The sequence below is a fragment of the Pararge aegeria genome, chromosome 7 (assembly GCF_905163445.1).
Source record: "Pararge aegeria chromosome 7, ilParAegt1.1, whole genome shotgun sequence".
NCBI classification, from domain to species: Eukaryota; Metazoa; Arthropoda; class Insecta; order Lepidoptera; family Nymphalidae; genus Pararge; species Pararge aegeria.
The window spans coordinates 597,442-619,405 of record NC_053186.1 but is presented as its reverse complement, the minus strand read 5'-3'; the positions used below and the strand labels follow the sequence as shown (position 1 = coordinate 619,405).

At 35.7% G+C, this 21,964-nt stretch overlaps 1 protein-coding gene across 9 annotated transcripts in view; it reads right to left on the bottom strand.

Moving 5' to 3' along the window:
- Positions 1 to 15: 15 nt before the first annotated feature.
- The window catches only part of LOC120624897 (talin-1), an 86,547-nt gene continuing 64,598 nt past the window's right edge, over positions 16 to 21,964 (bottom strand). Inside the window, exons 51-63 of one of the 9 annotated variants that reach the window (XM_039891667.1) lie at positions 19,611 to 21,407; positions 16,835 to 16,951; positions 16,093 to 16,269; positions 15,579 to 15,774; positions 15,018 to 15,145; positions 14,277 to 14,396; positions 13,523 to 13,732; positions 12,687 to 12,865; positions 11,944 to 12,114; positions 11,469 to 11,756; positions 6,955 to 7,110; positions 4,100 to 5,092; positions 16 to 1,268 (exon numbers count right to left, since the gene is read on the bottom strand). In XM_039891667.1, the coding sequence (XP_039747601.1) occupies positions 4,102 to 5,092; positions 6,955 to 7,110; positions 11,469 to 11,756; positions 11,944 to 12,114; positions 12,687 to 12,865; positions 13,523 to 13,732; positions 14,277 to 14,396; positions 15,018 to 15,145; positions 15,579 to 15,774; positions 16,093 to 16,269; positions 16,835 to 16,951; positions 19,611 to 21,407 (4,530 nt within the window). In that variant the 3' untranslated portion in view covers positions 16 to 1,268; positions 4,100 to 4,101. Of the gene's footprint in view, positions 5,093 to 6,920; positions 7,111 to 9,146; positions 9,183 to 10,628; positions 10,848 to 11,468; positions 11,757 to 11,943; positions 12,115 to 12,686; positions 12,866 to 13,522; positions 13,733 to 14,276; positions 14,397 to 15,017; positions 15,146 to 15,578; positions 15,775 to 16,092; positions 16,270 to 16,834; positions 16,952 to 19,610; positions 21,408 to 21,964 lie in introns of those variants that run through there. The other 8 variants (XM_039891668.1, XM_039891674.1, XM_039891670.1 and 5 more) reach the window with 8 other exon arrangements.

Here is a 21,964-nt window from a genome sequence, read left to right as displayed (position 1 = left end):
AAATAAAACAATAGATTTAATTAGTTACAGTTTATTAAATCGATGTAAGTTATACAATGCCCGGCTCGAACATAAGCCAGCTACCGACTTCATACGAACATGTCTTGTTATACACCAAGAATAAAATCTCAAAATAATAGTAACAAATCAATAGATAATAATATTTAGTGCACAAAATAATTCAAACCGATTAAATTATTACCAAAACAAAGAATTAGTAAAAATTCATTTGGCTTCCATATTGATACTGAGATTAAAGGGTATGATTAAATTTTAGATTATTCTAAGGTACAATTGTTATTGTAATGACTCGATTTTAATTTAATTAAAAAAAAAAAAAAACGAAATTTTGTCACTATCACTTTTTTCTGTCGTAGTAGACACCACAAATAAAAAACTACCAAGTGTTAACTTTGTTAATAAATAGAATTAAAAGAAAATTCACAATACATTTCTCACATACAAAATTGAAAGTCAAATGATTTATTAATAATAAATTGATTTGTAATTTTAACACTGAAAAATCGAGCCATTTTACTATTTTACTCAGGTAAAATAGATTTCATATAAATATCAAAAGAAGATACACAACTATAGTTACTATTAGAATATGACACTACAATACACAATTATATGGTTTTAAGCACATTTAATTAAAGCGCTTATATTACACATCGACTTCACTTATAAACTTTGATTAATCGAAGTAACCAGTAACATATTACATACATTTTTAATCACCGTTTATAAGTAATGCGTTACGAAGTTATACATTTATCGCACAATTTCTTTATAACAAAATCGTCGAATAAAAAGACATATAAATCACTTAACCTAATCTAAGACACAAGTTAAAGTTAAAACTGCCAAATAATGTATAATCCGTTATAGATTATACATAAATGTTACAAACTACTAAATTGGTGTTTCAATACCTTCAGTGGACGTATTCGCTTACGCGGGCATCGCTACTCTAAAACTATTTTAAAAATATATTTTTCTCTTGTAGAATATAAAAAAAATAACCTGCAGATTAAAGGCACCTTTAGTACTTAAAAATAAAATTTACTTCAAGTTTTAAAAAGAGCCCTTCTATTAAATTAAATAAACTATTACATACGATATTAAATATTAAATACCATATTTTTATATTACGTTACGCAAATTACTTGTAAAAGGGCCCTGATTAAAAAGTGTGTTAAATAAAAATACTTTTTCTTAAATAATCTGTCGAATCAGGCGACGAGATTTCGGTTGTTGTCTCTATGCTACAAAAAAAACAAAAATATTGTATCTATTCCAATGCAATAAAAAAGCTATATTCTGAACACTAGCAACGCTAAAATACTTAGTTATTAATATAAATATTACTTTTAAAACATGCTTTAATTTTTAGTAATTAAAGATTGCATAAGCAATTGTTAGACGTAAACTACGGTTTTTTCTTAGATTTCATATCATCATAGCTGCTTTTTTTTAAATAAATCTGTTTGACAATGAATATATTTTTCTTATAAGCTTATGCAACCTTTGTTACATGATTATACTTAGTCGATTAGTCGAAAAAGATAAACTCAAGTTAGTCGATAAAAATCTTTCGAGTTAAAATAATTATTAGAATTGCACCAAACATCACTACAAACTAGCAGTAAATAACATTAAATTTAGTTTTATGTATTTAATTTATGTACATTATACATTTTGTTTACACTTATACATAAGGCTTTGTCTATGGCACTTTTCTAGTTTTAATCTATAATACAAACTACAGAAAGATATAATATTTTATAAAACAAAAAGTTTTTAAGGTTATGAGTACTAGAAAAACATGTTTTATTTTGAATTATTAATTTAAGATTGAAAATTCATACTGTAAAAAAAACTTGCAAAAACTTGGATGCAAAGAGCCGTAATGCAAAATTCTACATTCTTCTATTTAATATATAAGAGGTAGTAGAAAATACATAGAATAATGTTTTAATATATCCTACATCATTTAAAGGCACTAATAAAACGTATATTGTTCCGTTCATTTAGAAATTTCCAACATTATAATTTCTTGTGGTATCTTTTGCAACAGTTTTAACTAGTAGATTCTAGATAATTTATTAAAATATAAACGGCTATATATTACCAACCTTATAAGATTGATTGATGATTTCAGTCAAATTGGGAATAGGTATATCTAATGATTGAATAATACTACAAACTTCCTGAAATACTACGAATCAGCTTGGTTTGTACATGAAAAGGGGTAATGCTGCCAATGTTTTGCCTCAAAATTGAGAGGTTTGTATTTAATGTAGCACTCGCTAGGAATAATTGAAATATTATTTGTGTATCTCATTATTACCACAGTTCTAAGAGGATATATAAAGACACTAATTATAATTAGGTATATTGTATAGATTTTAATTTGTATCTATAATTTGTGGTATAAAATTTATAGTTGGAAGTTTCTAAGTGAATAGAGCATCTTTTTTTATTTAAATTTGGCGGCACACGCGGCTTTTAGGCACAGTTTGAATATATATATTTTTTTTCATTATAATTAAGCACCAGTAATTTATTTCAAAACTCTGTTTGCTAAAAAATCATTTATATATATTTTTTGTATTTTACTTTATATGAACATTATATATTTCATTAAAAAGTCATTTATAAATAAGGTTCCTCAGGGGATTAGTTAGCACTTTGTGAATTCAAGGCCTGCCCACGTATTCTATAACTTTGCAGCAAGTTGCTAACTGGGCATCTTCATGCCAAATTTGAGACCTTAGCCGATGCTGACATACAATGGTCATCATTGGAAAACTGAATAAACACACAAAAAATTGTTTGCAAGAGAAATAAAAAAAGGAAATCAAAAAACCATGAAATAATCTGTGAAATACGATAGTGTGTTTAATCTTTTAATAAAACAAACGTAATTATTGGATTATGCTACAAAGAACATCTACTTTTCAACAAAAACTACGAGTACATTTGTTGTATGGGATATCTTTCCATTCTACGTCGAATGCGTTTTTTTAATAAAACAGCATTACATGAAGACCGCCCGGTAACCCGTCACTAAAGTTACTAAATACGAAAGCAGGAGAAATATAATCAACAATAAATATTTAGAAAGTATTATACTTTAAATCATTGCAAGACCGATGTCTTAAGACGGTTTATGAATTAATAATGCGACCTAGTTGTATAACATTATAAAAAGGAATAAATATTTGTCTAAAATTTTACATATATATTTTTTAATACACTTTTTAAAACACTCTTCTAACCACTGTTTTCAGATTTAGGCACTAAATTTTATACTTTTAGACTAACAGCACCTTCGATTATCCTAAGCCTATTTTATTAATCGGATTTTAAAGCTAATTTGCAAACTCACAAGTAAAAAACTCAATAAAAAATCAAAAAAACGCAGGCACAGTACACCAACTACATTCGAGGACAAACATACATTTAACATACTTTTAGTTTAATAAGAGTAAAGATATCTAACTCCTGTGAAGCTTGTTTAAGGGGTCGCTATAACAACCCTATTGTATCGAGTTTGTTTAACAAACACGCAGCCAAGTCCGCAATGCCCCGCTTTCGCCTCCACAGACTACATGATGAGAATTATAAGAAACTTCCAAAAACAATAATAAATCCAATCAAACTATAATATAACATTAAATGCAATAGAATATATTTCGATCGAGCCTTCTACAAGGAGCAACGGAGCAGTTCAAATTGTTATAGAATTAATCAACCGAAAAGAGGCAGCTTACGATTTAAAACAAAGACAAAGTCAAGGAATAAAATTAGTCAATAATGAAACTGCCACAGAATAAATTACTTTTTAAATACTTTTCCACGCTTTATCGGATAATATTTAATAGGTACCAAACTTAGGGTGACAGCTCGGCGTTGCGGGCTGGGGAGACAAACAAGCGAGGATGACACATAATTTGGGACAACATTAAAGGAGATTCATATGTTACACGTATGTTTCCACCTTAATCCAATAGTACAGTCCGCTAAATAAACAGATCTACTCAAACACAACATCAAGCAAAACATAACCTAAAAAAGCAAGCAAGGATCAAACCTTTAAAAATTTCCAAATTTCTTGGTAACTGTCGAACTGCTCTCCGATTTATGTGAACTGGTCATAATTGATTTCTTCTCAATTGTTTCGGACGTTATAGATTGTTTAGAGAACTTCTTGTCCATCGAATCGATTTCTTTGATTAGTTCAGACGGTTTTTTTACTTTGGTTACGCTCGTGGTCGCTTGGTAGTCGGATGTTTGGAAGTCAGATGGTCTCATAAAGGATCTACTTGTGTCGGAACTCATTTTCGACTCTAACGTATTAAAACGAGAGTCTAATGTGCTGTAGCGAGAGTCGTTGTCGAATTTTGATAACTCATCGATTCCTTCAAGTTTTATGGGTTCGTATTTAGTATTCGTAGTCGTTAGATTAACTGGGGAGGAGCTGTATATCGTAGTTTTGGTTATCTTTTGGGTGCCATTCGGTATTTCTTTGACTTCCGTGGTAGTTTCCTCAAAGAAGTTTGGTCCACCGAAACTATTGACGTCTTTGCCATATGGGGACGCAATCCTTTCGTATTCAGGAGTAACCGCTTTCACCATATCCATATTCTTAGAGAAATCTACAAAATCTGTCTGAGTTTTAGATGGAGTTGAAGTCGCGAAAGGCGATTTAGTTTCTTGACGAGTTTCAGTTTTAAAAAACTCTGTTTTCGGGTACGACTGGTACGACTCGCTCTTAATGGTGAATTCGGACTGTTTAGTTCCTCCTGGAATTGCTTCGGATGATTTCTGGTGTTCTGTGAACGTCTGGCCGACACCGTCAAATGGTTTTTTGAGCGTAGAATATATCGGTTCAGGTTTCTCATCGAATTTCAGATCTCTAGCATTGAACTTTGGGCTCATCGGAGGTGCTTTAGGGGCATCGTAACCATATTTCTGGTCTTTATACGATGAGGATGTCTCGAAATGACGCTGTTCATCGGTTTTCGATGACTGCGTGTAGTATTCGTTGATTGGTCGCGGAGTGTCGTATAATCGGGTTTCGTAGCTGAAAATTCATTGTTTTTTATTTTATAAAGTTAGGTTAACTTAACAGTTAATCCCGTAACCAAAAAAAAAGTTAACCACTACAGGAGTCTCGAGTGTATATTTATGTTTAGAAACTCGTCACTTATTTTACTGTCTCAATATCATGTGATAATTTATTATTCTCCACATAATATAAATGTCAATCTCTCCTAGCATTTTTTTTAATTCTACTTTTTATGGCTTTAGTAGCGCTAGTGAGAACGAGCCAATATTGCTTCTTAGACGAACTAAAACATTATGGTTAGGTCTATTAATTGATAGATTTAAGGTAGAAACAAATATCCACCTCCAGCTTTTTGTAAAAGACAAATGAGTGTTGTCCGGAGCACGCAATTATCGGTACCGTCTAGATCACTTGAACCGGGTTTGCTGTTGTGGAATATTGATTATGTGCTTTTGTACACAAAATACTATCCCGCATTATCAAACATCACTTTAAAAACAAACAGTGCTTCGGTAAGCCCAGAAATCAAATAATTGAAGTTTACGTGTTATATTTCCATAACCAAAACCAAGCGAATGGAAGCACTGTTTGATTTGATAGTAATATTTGTGAATGCGGGAATGTTTTACCTCGACGCTACATGAGTCAATTCCAGCGATCTAGATTTGTGTTGTTAAAGATAGACACAGGAGGCGGGTGTCGACCAGTGTGTTTCTGGGCAGCACCATCCCATGGCTACGCTTGCTATTCACAAATGGATTAGTCGGTTTTTGAGTCGCGTGCGTTTTTGCGATATTCGTGAGGTGTCGAAACGGTGGGGTGGCTTCGGGTAGAATATTTCTCCCTATAACGAATGGTCCACACTGTGACAAGTTTACTCACACAAAAACATACACCCAAGATTGTACATGCCATGCTTTGAACTGTTAACCACAAAATGTATTAATGATTATTATTAACAAGAGATTATACTATTGATGCCTATTATGAATATAGACTACTGATGCCCCTGATTGTCGTCTAAGTAGTACTAATTAACATGTTTTCTCACTTTTATACAATGGTGACCAACATAAATCATGGCCCATCAGCAAGGTAATGTAATGTGGAATACATAACAAAACATTTAGGCTAATGATTTTTGGTTGTTTCGCGAAACTTTAGGACATCTAACTTTCTTTTTTTCATTTCTATATATAGAATTATACTGATTGTAAGCGATGATGCATCCCACATTGGAGGATGCTTGTGAAGAAAATTTAATTAAAATTTAATTTAAAAATGAAGAACTGAGTGAGATATTAAGTAATGGCCCACAATTTTTGTTACTAATTTTATATTATGATAAAAGGTATTCAGAAACAGGATCGCTGGAGAATTTTGATAGAAATCTTTATTAAGAACCACGCTTTACTTGAAGATGATCACCTTGATAGCTACAACTTTCTTAGGAACAGGATGACCTTGGGATGTCATAATTTTGATACCCATTTTTACATTACCGCTTGCTTTGATTAGCTTTGGTAATCAAAAGGTACTTAGGAACAGGGTTGTTATGGATATGATAAAAGTCCCAGAATTTTTAAATTACATCCCCAAGTCTCACTAAAAGTTAGACACCTTGGCAAAGGTTCCCAGGGACCAGATCACCCAGTGAATGATGAAAGTTCTATAATTGTTGACATGACATTGAACCCCAAGCTTAAAGATTGACTTTGGACGAAAGGTGCCTGGAACAATGGAAGGTCTACGTTTTTGATACCCATTTCACATTACACCCCAAGCTTCACTCAATGACTTGTGCATCTACCCCCGGTGCGTGAAATAAACTTCTAGAACGAACCCAATAGAATCACGAACTAGCGTTGTCTTCGTACTTTAGTAGCGATATCCTGCGGGGCGGCGGTGGCGGCGGCTTTTCCCTCCGATAGGAGATCTTCTCAGTGCCACCCTCCTCCGTTACCAAGTACGCTGTGCGAACCTCGGGCAATCGCAACGACTTGACGACAACCGTTTCCTCCGTCATGCTTGTCCTAGTGTGTTAGCACCCGCATGCAGGTTAGGGGGGAAGGGGGAAAACAAAAAATACGATTAGAAGAGTTAGTACGCTACAGCGTTATTTGAGTAGCGTGTAAACAGACAAGGCGTTACCGACTACCGAGTTATAATTAAACATTCATGACAAATATACCGTCAGCCTAACTGCCCCCAAATTATTGTTTTGGCAGCCATTTTGAATAAAAAGAAATGTTTGGCGTAGTAGACATTACAAGTCAGTAAGTTGAAACTGCATAGCTTTAACTGTTTGTCTATCTGTTTGTCCTTTTGCTGCAACGTTCAGACGGACGGATGGCAGTTAATTTGATTTTTATCATAGTGTTTATATTTTAAAAAATGTAATAAATCCTTGTAAAGACTGTCGGATATTTGTTGTGAACGTTAAAATAATTATTGTTAAACTAAATACGTTAAAATTAGAATACTTGTCTAATTACATGCATCAATATCAATTATTAATATTATCAAAATAAATTAAGCTACATTTTGGAGATCAGTAATACATATAGGCACAGTTGACTTACTTATACGTTCGTATAGATCACTCTACACTAGATATATAGTCAGAAAAGTTTAGCATACAAATACAGGGTGAAAATAAACAAAGGGTCTCCTTTTTATGTGTACACGTCTTACTAGATATATATTTTTAAACCAACTGATTTTCTACATTATACATTAAACGTCAAGAAACAGGCGTTTCTTGACTTTAGACACCTCTTCTTACTATAAGTGTCAAGATTGACATCACATTGTCATAAAGAATCAGCATGAGACGTTCATATAAACAAAGCAAATTACTGACTTGCAACATATGCATTATGACGTCAAATTTGACACATCTTTATACGAGAAACGTCAAGATTGAAGTCAGGAATTATTTGTATACACATAAAAACATTTTGGAGGAAGGATTCGCGCATAATATGTACAGAACGATGCTTCTTTTTTTCAATAAATACGCGGGCGACAAGCGGCACATACTGAGTTTAAACAAAACGGCAACATAAATGTTCAGGCAAGCTTCATCGAGACCTACTGACCCGTATTGTATACGCTGGATAGACGACATAATTAGATAATGCTGAATATGTGGATCAGTGTCAGTATAAACGAGGTTAAAATAAGGTTTTGAATTTCTTGGATTATTACAAAGTTAAAATACTTAAACGTTTACAAAATTAACGCGAAATGCTTCGGGCAGAAGTCGGCACATGACCGTGAAAACCCATCGAGAACGATTAAGTTTTCGCTTTCTCAGACCAGGGTTGGTTCCAAACTTTAAGACACATTTTAAAGCTTTAGTTTTGTATTACGTTTTTATAGACTAGCATATCTTTGTTTTACTTTTTCCAAGTGGATTCCTGAGTATTTAGTATAATCTGAATTGGGGTGAGATTTGATAATAGATAAATAAATATACTACGACGATACACACATCGCCATCTAGCCCTAAAGTAAGCGTAGCTTGTGTTATGGGTACTAAGATGACTGATGAATAGTTTTATGAATAACATACATAAATACTTATAATATACATATAAACACACAGACACTGAAAAACATTCATGTTCATCACACAAACATTTTCCAGTTGTGGGAATCGAACCCACGGCCTCGGACTCAGAAAGCAGGGTCGCTGCCCACTGCGCCAATCAGCCGTCCAAAAAGATTTGATGAAAATCCTCGGAGATGTAGCGCGGATCTCCTCAAGACAAATCAGATGCCATATTTTAGTCTGAAGCTAAACATACTGAAGTCGAGTTGTGTTTTTTGTTTAGGTAATAAAATTATAAGAATTCGACGAAAAACTCTAAAATGGTTTTTATTTCTAAAGGGATGTGTTTTGTTTTGCTAAACATGGTAATCAAGTCAATAATTATGATATAGCTAAATTAATCTTCAATTGAAATAAAGAGTTCTACATATTAACATAGCAAAGGTTTTAAAATTCTATCCAGAGTATAACAGTACATAAGTCAGTGTCGAAAACGCTCTTATGCCGACTTACTTATTTTTCATCGTTCTGTCATTCGTTGTTTTTTCTCTGGAAACGGAAATATTATTTAAATTTTTAGTATGTAGTACCTTTTGAGAGTTTAGAGTTCAGATGAAGAAATAAAAGTATACAGTAAATCTAAATGCTTTGTAATAACGACATTTTTGAACGCCTTTGACGCACAACTCGGTAATTGTATGTACCGTTCGAAATAGGGCCATCACCGCAGGCTTTGTAGTAAACCCACGAGACGCCCGAGTAACCGCCAGTGATTGAAGAAATTAATTAATCGTGAAACTAATCACGAATCTTATACTAATATATAGAGCTGAAGAATTTGTCTGTTTGTTTACCTGAACGCGATGGTCTCAAGAACTACTGGTCCGATTACAAAAACTCATTCAGTGTAGATTAACTCATTTATCGAGGAAGGCTATAGGCTATATATCATCACGCTAAGGAGTATAGCACCAATTAAGAATGTTTCAAAGTCGGGTTTTTTTTCCTTTTGAGATCTTCCGCTGCGTGCGCTACGTAAACCATTAAAGTTTCGATAAAATCATGTATGACAAAGTTGTTAACCTTTCAGAGTTCTAAAAAGAAGTCCGCGACTGCATTTGTCTATCTTTTAAGGTTGACTTATACGCGGACGAAGTCGCGAGGGACCGCTACCTATACTACTACTACTATATTTGTCAACCATAATTTTTGTATTATACTATGCATTCAGATGGTTTGACACGACAATGTACTGCATCACATATGGCTCTTATAAGTTGCGTCTGAATGCGATTCAAAAATGTTGCCATGTGTAATAAAGCTCTAAATTACATAATTGTCCTGAGAGAAGAAAGTAAATTTTGAAAATAGATACAACCAATTCAATAAAACCTTTTTCTTCTGCTCCTCACAGTTTTTAGATGATTCAAGCCTGAAGCTCATGCGCTTTCAGTTAATAATAACTTTGAAGTCGTTTAGAATACCATTTTTACCATTAAATTAGTTTAAGCATAACAATTTTGAAACTATCCATCTTTCGTAATGCTTTGTAAAATATTGAATATCTTTTATCAACAGTCAAATAATTTGTGAGACATTCAACATTTTAAGACCTTTTTTTTAATAAGTAAAAAGCGTTTTCATATCGTCGGAAGGAATATTGGGACGAATAAAATGTATTGAAATACTCCGATTAACAAAATATTAATTCTGGGTAATTTAGCGATCGACATCGATTCGGCATTGTATCATACAATAACTGTCAAGTTAAACGTCAGAAATTCTCCTTGCCAATACTATAAACGTGAGTGAGACTGTTTGTTTGTTTATTGTTACCTAAATTCAACTCAACAACTGATAAACTTACATTATTTTGTAAAGCAACCCGATACAGCGTCATTAAAAAAATGAGGTTTGATAGCTAAATCAATTTCAAGAATTTTTCCATATAGATAGCTTGCACAAAAAAAAATTCGAGTCCAAGAAAAAAAACTCCGGGGGGTTTTGTAAAAAAAAAAACTCAAATCAAACGCGGTCGAAGTCGCGAGTAGTATCTATAGTACTGCAATACATTTTAAATGCCCCGACATTGCATAAGATAATTTGGAAACGCTATAAAAATATATGTAACAATAAATCTTAACATCAAAGGCACATAATATCATAAGTTGTTTGTGAAGGCACTATACAGGGTGTTCGGAAGGGTATTATCATCTACGTCATGTTGGTCCGGCAGCGTGTAAGGAAAAGCGAGATCGATTAGACAATGTTAGAGAAATGGGTAGAAGTTGTTTTAGTTTATGGTTGTTTGGTTGAAGTTTAATTTTTTTTTAAATCATGTTTTTAACTTTTCGCTTAAGAATTAGAAATGAAAATAAGACTTTTAAGAACATCTCGTAAATAACCAAAGCGAAATTAAAAGGGAAGTTTTATGAACACAAACATACGGACTTTATACAACTTTCATCCCACTACGAATAACTTCTTGACAGCAATATCGCCTGGCGTTGAGTGATTACAATACGTAAGGAAGTATTATTACAATACTTAATCAGATGAATTTTTGACAATTTTGAATTTTTTCTTCATTTGACATTAATTTATTTAGCGTTGATAACCTTATATTATGTAACATTGCATACTAAATTATATATTGGCAATACACTGTTCTCTAACAGCATTCAACAACTTTTTGAGGTGTATTTTAGAAATAAATGATTATAATAATTAAAGACTAGACGTAACACGCGTGGCGCAGACTGGCTTCAACATTTTTATCTATAAATTAAACTTCAACCAATATTTCGGTTAGATTATTTAGTTAAATAAACTTACCGTGTAGTAAACCCTTCGTAGCTCTGTTTCGGGGTTTCGTCCAGAGGTCGAAAGCTTGAGAACGACGGGCTTTGGATTTTCTCATCGCGGCCGTATCCATTTTGATTGTAACCAGGCGAGGTTGGCGTCCCGTGGACGGATTGGGACAGGTTCGAGACGTGCTGGCTCATGTTTTGTGTGGTGTTGAAAGTGGTGTTTTGAGTTGTGTTCTGGGTGGTGTTTTGGGTGGTGAAGGTGCTGTTTGGGTTGTAGGTGGTGTTCGCGAAGCTGCTCGTCGGCGCTTTGAATCTGTAAAGTTAATTTGCAGATGTTAAAAACACTTAAGAAATATAAGCGGCTAGGTCAGTTAACATCACACTACCCTACCCGAGCGGGCGGGCGATGTGACGCGGTGGGTCGTTATATATAGAGTAGAGCAGAAAGTAGATCGAAGTTAACGTTTGGAAGTCGTTCTCGAAGTAAGAGCTGGCAGTACCTGTGCGGCGTGGGGGTGTGCGACGCGTCGCTGGAGTACCCGGGATGGTCAGTGTCCGTCTCGTCGCCGGACGCGCCGGACGTGTCGCGCAGCTTGTACTTGGCCTGGCGGATGGCCGTGAGCCTGCCGCGCGCTTCCTCGAGCTCCTTCTCTATGCGGAGCACTTCGGACCTGGTCACGACAACGACAATGTACAGTGAATAATACCCCACAGGCTTTAGAGGTACATTTTGTACTGTCTCTGAGACTTAGCTGTGAAACCGAAAACCTCCTAGTTTTTGAGTTAACCACTGCCATAGTTTTTACTGAAAGAAATCAGATACAGTTCTAACCGCATGCAAAATTAAAATCATGTGAGCTCCGTCACTTAATTTTTTTTGGTACGCGACGCTTAGCGTAGGTACTATGCGCGTGTCGGTGTTTTATCTTCAATGGGGTTGTCATAAGTAACACTTATAATGTTTTGAACTCATTTGTATGGAAAAGTAAATAGGCTTCTTTTGATTTCATATTTTTACAGGTAATTTCGTATTAAATATACGTATGGATCTTTCAACATTATTTCGTAATTCGGTGACACGCTGTATATGTTTGAATAACACAACACACTTACTGTTTATCACGTAAAAATGGTTGTTACAGAACCAAAATCACCAAAGAGACCTAACTCCTAAAACATGAATGATTTTAAGCACGTAGTAGCTGCCTGGAGTCCAAAGCCTGGAAAAACATAGGCCCTTTACCTAGCATCAATCTCCTGTGCAATTCCGCCCACCATGCGTCGATTGAGTACAAGACTCCTCTCGTCATCACAGTGTATGGCATCGCGCGCCGCACGGACAAGATTGTCCGTGGACCGAATGACTTCGGCCCCGGCTGCTTGGAGACGACGGGTGGACTCGGAACTTGGGTCGGCTTTCACCTGTGAAAATTTCGTGTCGAATTCTGTTAATAATGCTGTCGGGTAATTAAACAATGGTTAGACCTAAAGGATCAGTTATTGTGGAATATTATTTAGAATGCCCTATTTTAACACAGTATAAAGATATGCTAGAAATTAATAGAAAAATATTTCAGAAAAGACTAATCTATTATAACGCTCTTTGAGCTGTTATTAGATCCTCAAGCAAAATGTCTTGGTGCCGATTGGTAGGTGCCGGTGCATGATCTACTTTGTCAACCATGCAGATCTGGTTAAAAGAATTTCATGTCACGCTATATGACCTTGAAGGATTAAACCAACGAATTGCTAGTTTCCACCGACGCTTTTTTTGTCTATTGAAGAGAAAACGGACTCCTGCCTAGTGACAGGGCGTGTCCAACTAGCAGAGACTAAAACAATTCCCTCAAAACTGCTAGATGTGCACGGACCCTGTTAGATGTTCTTTCATCATAATGTCAATCCCCTTCACTGGACAACATGCGTGCAATCAGGTTTTGAGAGTCCAAATCACTATTGCCGCCCTGTGCCGCCGATCTCGAGGGTCCGCAACCGAAACATTCGATAATAGCAGCGCATGAGTTGCTACGGAGATCCTTAACGGAATACTTCAGCCCACAATCTGCTGATGGGACTCACCTTGCAAGCCACCAGCAGCTGGGCGGTGCTGGAGGCGACCTGCCTGGCGCTGGAGATCAGCCTCTCCTCGGAGGCCGCTCCCTGCACCAGCGCGTTGGCAGCCTCCACCAAGGCGTGCGCGGCCGCAGCCACCAGCCGCGCCGCCGACACCAGCCCCTCCGACCACTGCCCGTCGTCCGAGGACGAAGTGGGGCGGCGCGCCACTTTTCCCTGCAAGGACGGAGATTGACGTCGCTGACTAAATTTGCATTGGATGTAAATGTTGTAGTCTCTCCCTCGTTAACCACCACCAATAGTTTTTACTGAAAGAAATACAGCAAAATGAAATCATGTGAACCCCGTCACTTTATTTGGTACGTCGTTGCGTAGCGTAGGTACTCTGCGCGTGTCGGTATTTTATCTTCAATAAGGTTGTCATAAGTAAACACTTGGAATGTTTTGAATTTGTATACAAACTGAAACTTAATACTCTGTACTAAAATAAATGATATTGTGTATTCTATTAGTTCTGTTACTTCTTCGCTGCAAATGGTTAGCACTGGTTCGTTAACCTTTACGAGACGCTATAAGAAGATGGATGTACAATATCCGTTCGGCTTCACCGTAAGCGATAATTATGAATTTGATATCAAGTCAACTTTTAGTTTAAAGTCTGGTTTATGTACATATTGTTCTGTCTTGGTACCATAGACATGGCATGATTATGATCGGAGATGCTTTATATGTGTCAATATTAATACGACTCCATCCATACCTGGTCTATGAGTTCCCTCTGGGCAGCGGAAGCCGCCCTGACGAGCGCGGACGTGGCGGCGATGATCGACTTCGCAGCCTCCAGGATCATCTCATCAAAGTTCATGTTCTCATCCGTTTCCTGAAACACCCGGAACATACTTAGGCTGTGCAGATTTTTTATGCGAAAGTAAAATATTTTTAATTTATAAAAAACAAACGCGGCCATAGTCGTAGGCAGCAGCTAGTCGTAGCGTACGGTATGCAAAGGCGGTTATGTCGCTTGGACAAAGAACTTCATGATTAAAGAGGATATGATGATACTTAAAATATACTAACTGTATTAAATTTACATACATATATGTCGTCTGTCTTACGAAAGAAGGCTTTACTTTTGTGGCTTTTTAAATAGCTTCTGAGAATTAGTTTTCTTTTTGGATTTTTCGTAAAGTTTGCCTTCATTCGTAGGATATGACGATGTGAAACACATTTTAGTCAAAAATAAATCATTGGTGTAAAATGTTTCAATTTTTCTGTTCTTCGGTTCTTCTCTTGTCTTCAGATGAATGCGCCACGAGCGGTAGGTAATATGTTTGATTCCCGGGTGATACAAAAAACAACCAAGAATATCAAACATATCTTACCGACACGTGGCTTTTTTCGTCTTCTTTTTTCGTTCTTCTTTTCGTTCAGTTTTGAAATTTCTTTTAAAGCATTACAGTATACATATAAATAATAGATACGATATCACAGTTACACTGACCTGTGTTTTAGGCACGCGCGGTCGCAGGGCATCCAACTTCCGTGCCGCGGCGTCGATGGAGGCAGCGGCGCCCAGGAGCTCCTGTTCAGCGATCACCGTGGGGTCCGCCGGATCCACCCATTCTGAGCCTGTGTGAGGGGGGGGGGGACACACTACTATAGTCCGTTTGCGTTATAATGATAGTCAGTCATGAGTGCAACTGCAGGGTGAAGATAAAGTCACTGTTGAGTTAAAATTTTATATTAATAAAGTTTGGGTGGATAAAATTTTTTATATAAACTTTAACTTATAATTCTAGATGACTTCTTTCCAATGAATTATTGGATCCAAAGGTGCTGGAGTAGCGACCCCGCAACGTAGGCCAAATTACTACTCCAACTATATATTTTTTTATAATTATATCACTAACTCCGTGCATGGGTCAATATTTTCACCAAAGTTTTTGCTAACTAATTTAAAATAGTGTACAATAAAGAACGCTTCGTTTCCCGGTGCGCCGTCATCACTCCAGCAACTTGGGAGCCCGGCGTCCATTCGTTCTCCAAGCTACCTAAATCTTACCTTTAAGCAGCTCAGCTACCGCCAGCATGTCCGCCACGGCTTGCGCCACCCTCCGGGAGAGCTCGGGCAGCTGGCTCCTCGAGGCTGGCGCGTTGAGGAGGGATATGAGCAGGGAGCGGTAGGCCTCCGCGGCCACTCGCGTGGTCTCCAGCGTGCGGATTTTCAGTTCCTCGGTCTCCGCTGAATGCGCTGCTCCCTGGGTGCCGAGGAATTTTCTGGATTAATTTTAACTTCACAAAAATAAACAAACAGAACCACTAGTTATAATATTAACTAGTGGTTCTGCTAACATGACAATTATTATTGCACTAAAGAAATTTAAAATGGGATATTACCAATGTTTGGTCAATACCCGATGAGGATCTTCCCTGTGAGTAGCATCACATTTGTACATTTTGTCATTTGTCATCATTGTACATCCATCGGTCAAGCAGTCTTGCACTCCATTTCTTTGAGATTTACCTCCTAACATTACTCCAGCACCTGTCTCTACAAACTGGGTTTAAGGGCATACCTTGGCTGCAGCCAGCATATCCAAGACGGTTCTTCTTCCGAGGTTAGCGGCAGCAGTGAGCTGGTCTTGGCCGGATGCGGCCACCGCTCGGGCGGTTGCAGCCGTCATCAGGCGGGTGGAGCGCATCAGCTCTTCTACTGACGCCGTTGATTTCGGAGCCGCCGGCGACATTAGGACCTGTAGGAGAAATAACCTATGAATTTGATTAATTCTAATGTTTATATCCGATTCACATTGCGTCAACCACTGCCGGATCCGTATCCATCGATCATACATTGCCTTATTTTAATTAGTGACGTACACAAAGGAGTCGACGCAGTGACTGCTTCATTCCTTTTTCTTTGCACCTTTGGCACATTAAGATCCCACTTCTGAGAACAAACTATCTTATATCATGGATGTCTTATTTTAGTGGGCTCTTATCCTTCTCAGATGCCCACCAGGTGCGATGTCACGATCTTCAAACAATACAGCCCTACGTAACGTAGTTTTCCATTTTCCTACTATTGAGAAACGACAACGCGTTTGGTGGCAACGATGCCCAAGAAGCATAGATTTGACATAGGTTGGAACAAGTTATGGGTTATGACTAACGCTTGCCTAATTTCACTCTTGTTGAATATACTTCAGTAATAGTTTGAAAGGAGAACCGCCGAAGTGAGTTTCCTTTCTTAAAATATTCTGTGTAAAAAGAACAAGATTCGTGTAGTTTGTTTATAAATTAATTTCCCTTTTCACAAACCTCAATCTCTTGCGAGATAGCTTCAATGGTGGACTCGAGAGCCCGGGTGCCGCGCGTGTGTTCGTCCTCCACTGCCTTGACAGTCTTTAGCAGTGACGTCACATTCGTCACCATCACCTGTCACATTATAACTATTAGTCGCACTTTATTCGTAATCTATATGTTTACACTAGATTGTACTAATCTCAGGAACAAATATGAAAAGATTTTTTTTTTTGCAGAATTTTTAAACTTTAATATTTTTCAATCTAGACTTGACTGTCGTATAGATATTTTACACTACTTAATGTTATGTTTAGTTTTCTATAGATCATGATAAAGCATATATTACTATAATTTTATCCTCATATTTGCATATGGGAGAAAATAAGAAATTTTTATCTAAAGAAATTCTATAGTTAAAACAAATGAGAACATTTTTTTTTAAATAACAAAGCTTTGGGTTGCCAACTGAGTTAGGGCTGACGATGACAAATAACAATAGTAAAAAAAAAACAAAATTAAAAACACCCAGTGCGATAAAAGCATGCCTAAGCGGGAACCCATAAGCTTTCAACCATAAAGAAGGATCCATCCATTACTTTAGTCACTTATTTCCAATTTTTCACTACCTTTAGTAATTGCACATTAGTCTGACCTCTATCTTTTCAATATGATGCCGTAAATTTTTAGACGTTAAATCAACGAATAATTAATATTTTAACAAGGTTAGTAACCCTTGTATTTTAATAAATTGCTACATTTTGAGTGATCCATATGTATATTTTTGAATACTTAAATCATATCTTGTGTATTCTTTAATTGCATAATATTATACACACATTTCTTCTTCTTCTTCTTTCTAACAAGTTGTGATACAACTAATGGATGGTCCCAAAACACGTAAATACATAAATATAATACTCTTAAAAGCACGTTGTATATAATAATAATAATATAACGTCAATATTGGACCTTTGAAGCTTTTGCTGTGACCCTGACAAATCGCGTGAAATGAAAGCTTGTGGCTTTTGCTGTTAACACTCTAAGACCCTGAGTTAAGAGACTTTGACGCAATCAATTAAAACTCCTCCAATTGGTTAGTCACTCTTTACTGTTAAAAAAAAAGTTATTGAAATTTAACTAAAAAAGGCAATACAATAATTATAACCACACATTACGGTACTGTGTTCAGTGAAGATTGGATGCTACTGTTTACTTTGGCACCATAGATGCTAAAAGAAGAAAGAAACTTCTGATCCGATGCTCTGCTTAGTGCATAATTAAATTGAATTGACCACAAAAGTACAAGTTTGCTGAAGGGACGCTATTACTTTGATTGCGTTAAAGTTTCGAATGACAATCGTCTGATGTGATATGAATCGTCCGATGATGAAAATGATAATATGGATGGAGTTCAAATGTGATCAGGAAAAAAGGAATGGGAAAAATCAATATACACGAGGCTGTAATAGGAATACATAAAAATATGAAGAAAACCAAAGAGTTTTAAAATGGTATCAGATTAAATAATTCATGACTACAATTTAAAGAAACATAATCACAATCTGTCATACTTGAGATCTTTGTTTGCTATTAATTTAAATAACAAAACTATCCAAAATCTCAAATAAAAGAAGAAATTATTAATCCGCCCAGAAACAAAAGTACGAAGCCTTACGCCATTGCTTGCGTTAAGTGCGAGGGACAGAGCGAGATGTTTCCACTCTCCCGTCACTCTATTTTGTGCCAATTTAACATTAATTTTGAATTTTTTTTTATATACTTTCCTTGAATGATATTCAAACGAAAGTAAAGTTTCCCAAGTTAAGTTATTTTACCAAAATTAGCAATATTATTAAAACAGGGAGAATGAAAATTTAAATTATATACGCTACGCGAGGGTGGTAATGGGTACTGAAGGGTTTTTAATGCTGCATACGATATTACCACACAAAATCAAAAGACAGAAATATTATTGTTGCTATCACATTTCTGAACACATGATTGAACCTGGATGTAACTGATAAGAGAGAGAGAAAGAGAGTGCCTTAAGCTTAGATTTGAATGATTTAGATACTGTGTAAGTCCCAAACAAAATCTCTTACAGTTTTAGAATTTATTCAATTAATAAAATTCCTAGCCTGTGGAAATGTTAAAATTTTCCAATTGCCAATCTTCCATGATATAGGGTTTATTTATTGACCAATGAAGCGATAAAATATCCTTAACCAGTGGTCGGTTTAATCCTGTCCGATATACCTTAGGATCATTCAAAAGATCTTGTATAGGCACTTTTGAAAAGTCAAATCCTTTTTTTTTTTGGTTGTGGTTCTATCACAGATTTTTCTATGTGCAGATGGAAACCGAATGAATTATGTCTTTACCCCTTTACCATAAGTCTATTCATGAATTATGCAGTAAACTGCCTATTAATTGTAATTGAATAAACTATTGAGATGTTTTTAGGATCACTTTATAAAAGCGTCTTCTCAAACTCACAGAAAACTATACTGTTAGCATTTTGTTACTTATAAGAGTCACTATTTTAAAGCTTTTATTAATTCAGTAAAGGATCAAACAATCATTGAAACAAGAGACAAAAGTTTGGGACCTAGACAGCGACAGCCAATTATAGTTAGGACATAATCAGACACCACAAGTTATAACGACATGATACGATGGTTTCAGCATACAAAACACCATGCCATCCATTGCGTGCTTCTTTGGTTATTATGTAGTTGGTGCGTTCACAGCGGTTAATGAACTGCAATGTTACAAATCTATCAATTCTGACCGATTCATTCCCGCTGGTCGCAACGTCCTCCGATTCCTGAAACCTTGCGTTCTTCACTTCATCTAACATTTTCAGTTGTTCCTCCATTCTACTATTGGGTCTCGATTTCCTCATTCTGTGTTCCACGACGGTTCTGATCCTTTTTAATTCTTCATTGCTAATATCTTTTCTATTCAATATTGCTTCGTAGAAATTCCACCAATTATCTATAGTGCCGAATTGATGTTCCCTATTTTTAAGAACGTCTTCGTAAATGGACCACCAGTTATTGGCGTAGTATTCTGAAGGATATGTGCGTGTTAAATCGAAAATTTCTAAATTATTCTCTGATATTTGTCTTTGGTGTTTAGATCTTTTTAGACTATGGCTATTACTAATGTTTGTTGTGCTGTAATGGTTGATATTCTTATTTATATTGTGTTGTGAATTGACATTTAAAATAACATTTCTATGGTACGATGGTGGTGCTGATCTATTTTTCTTTTCTCTATCCACATACTCCACAGGTATTACGTTTTCTTTTTCGCACGTGTTACTTTTATATTTTCTTATGATTTCTTTATAATATTTCTCCAATAAACACAGTTCTTCATATGTATATCTCGAGATATCTATTTGAGTGTAAACGTTCAGAATATCTTCAATGTTGACTACGCGTTTCTTTCTACCTTCTATTTGAATATTAGAAAGGAGTTTCAACTGTTCGATCAAGGGATCGAAACCTTTATAAATAAAATCTTTTTTCGCAAATTCAATAAGTTTTAGAACCATATCTTCATATTTCTTGTCGTATTCCAAGTCTTTGTTAATAGCTTTGGACTTATCTACTTCTTCAATGAAGCTTTGTAGAGTCTTCTTTTCTCTTTCATATTTATCTATTTCTGATCTTATTTCTCCTAAAACAAGCTCGTGGCCACTAAAACGTTCCAATTCAAGTCTTGCTTCTTCCATTTTTTCTAAATTTCTTTTAGCCAACGCTTTCCACCACACTGTATCGTCTTTAAACAAATTCCAAAATTCAGTTTTACTTATTTCTACATTTGTTGCGATTATATCGTCTTTTTTTGGTGCTGTTACTTCTTTTGGTGGAGATTTTAGAGTTTCTTTCGGCACTGGGGTTTTTAAGTCTAATTTAACTTCCAAATTTATTGGTTTGACCTTTTTTACTTTGAATTCGGGGCTTTTTAACTTAGGCTTCTCAATTTTAGCTTTTTTAGGAACTGTTTCAATTCTTCTAGTAGTCACTATAGTAGTTTTAAAGTTTTCATTGAGCACATCTTGCCAATCTAGATCATCCATGACTTGAGATAATCTTTTCATTTCACTATCTAGATCTGAGCTAGCTCTATCTTTCTCTCGGGCGTGTCTCCTTTTCCTATTTTCATCTTTATCGACACAGCTTATAAATAAGTCAACAAGTTTCTTAAGTTCTGATAAAAATATATTTTCTCCATATTTAACTACACGCCAATCCATATCAAATAAGCTGTTTCGTGCTGCCATATTGTATCTAGTATTTACATCATCATTAGTAAATCTAGGTGGAGGTTTGATCAATTGGGTTTCAATATAAGCGATTAATTCTTCGCAACTGTCGTGGAATATTGTTGGAGAAACGTCATCGTCATGACTGGAATAGTCTAAGAGCTTGATAAGTTCGTCTTCCTGATCGGATTGAAACATATCTGTCTCGGAATCACACGAGTTGTAATCTCTTATGGTTATAGACCGTCTCTTGCTCCGCGGTACTGTGTTAGTTTTGATGGGGAGGCTCCATCGCTTCGGGTCTGACAGTCGCTACAAAACAGCAAAAAGTCCAATATTGACATGTACACGGACACACAAAACAAAACCTTGTTTCAAATATTAACGAAAGTAATTTAAGGCACATTTAAATTGACAAATATAATATTTACAAAATTTAGTGGCTGCAAAATTAAGGTTTTATTTCAAAAGTATTTAAAATATAGGTTATCTTTTTAGCCCCACTCATCCCGACAAAAAGATTTAGTAAACACTCAGTTTTCTAGTTAATTACGCCACTTACCTTTACTATATTAGGACGTGAAGTATAAGATATTATATTTATATTATGATCTCAATAGGAAATGATCTTACACAGTAATTGATCTAATACCTATCCAATATCACCTTTGGTCTTATAGCTACTACACTCCTGGCATGGTACAAAACTATTGGCGATATGTGTTGATTTAACTGCTAAACCCCTTCTAAGTTAGCGAGCGTTTATTAAAGACTGCTTTGTCACTTACCATTTGGTTAGAATAGTAAGCTTTAACTTGTCATAACATACTGTCCGTGCACTGGAATGCCCCTCGATTAGCTTCACGATT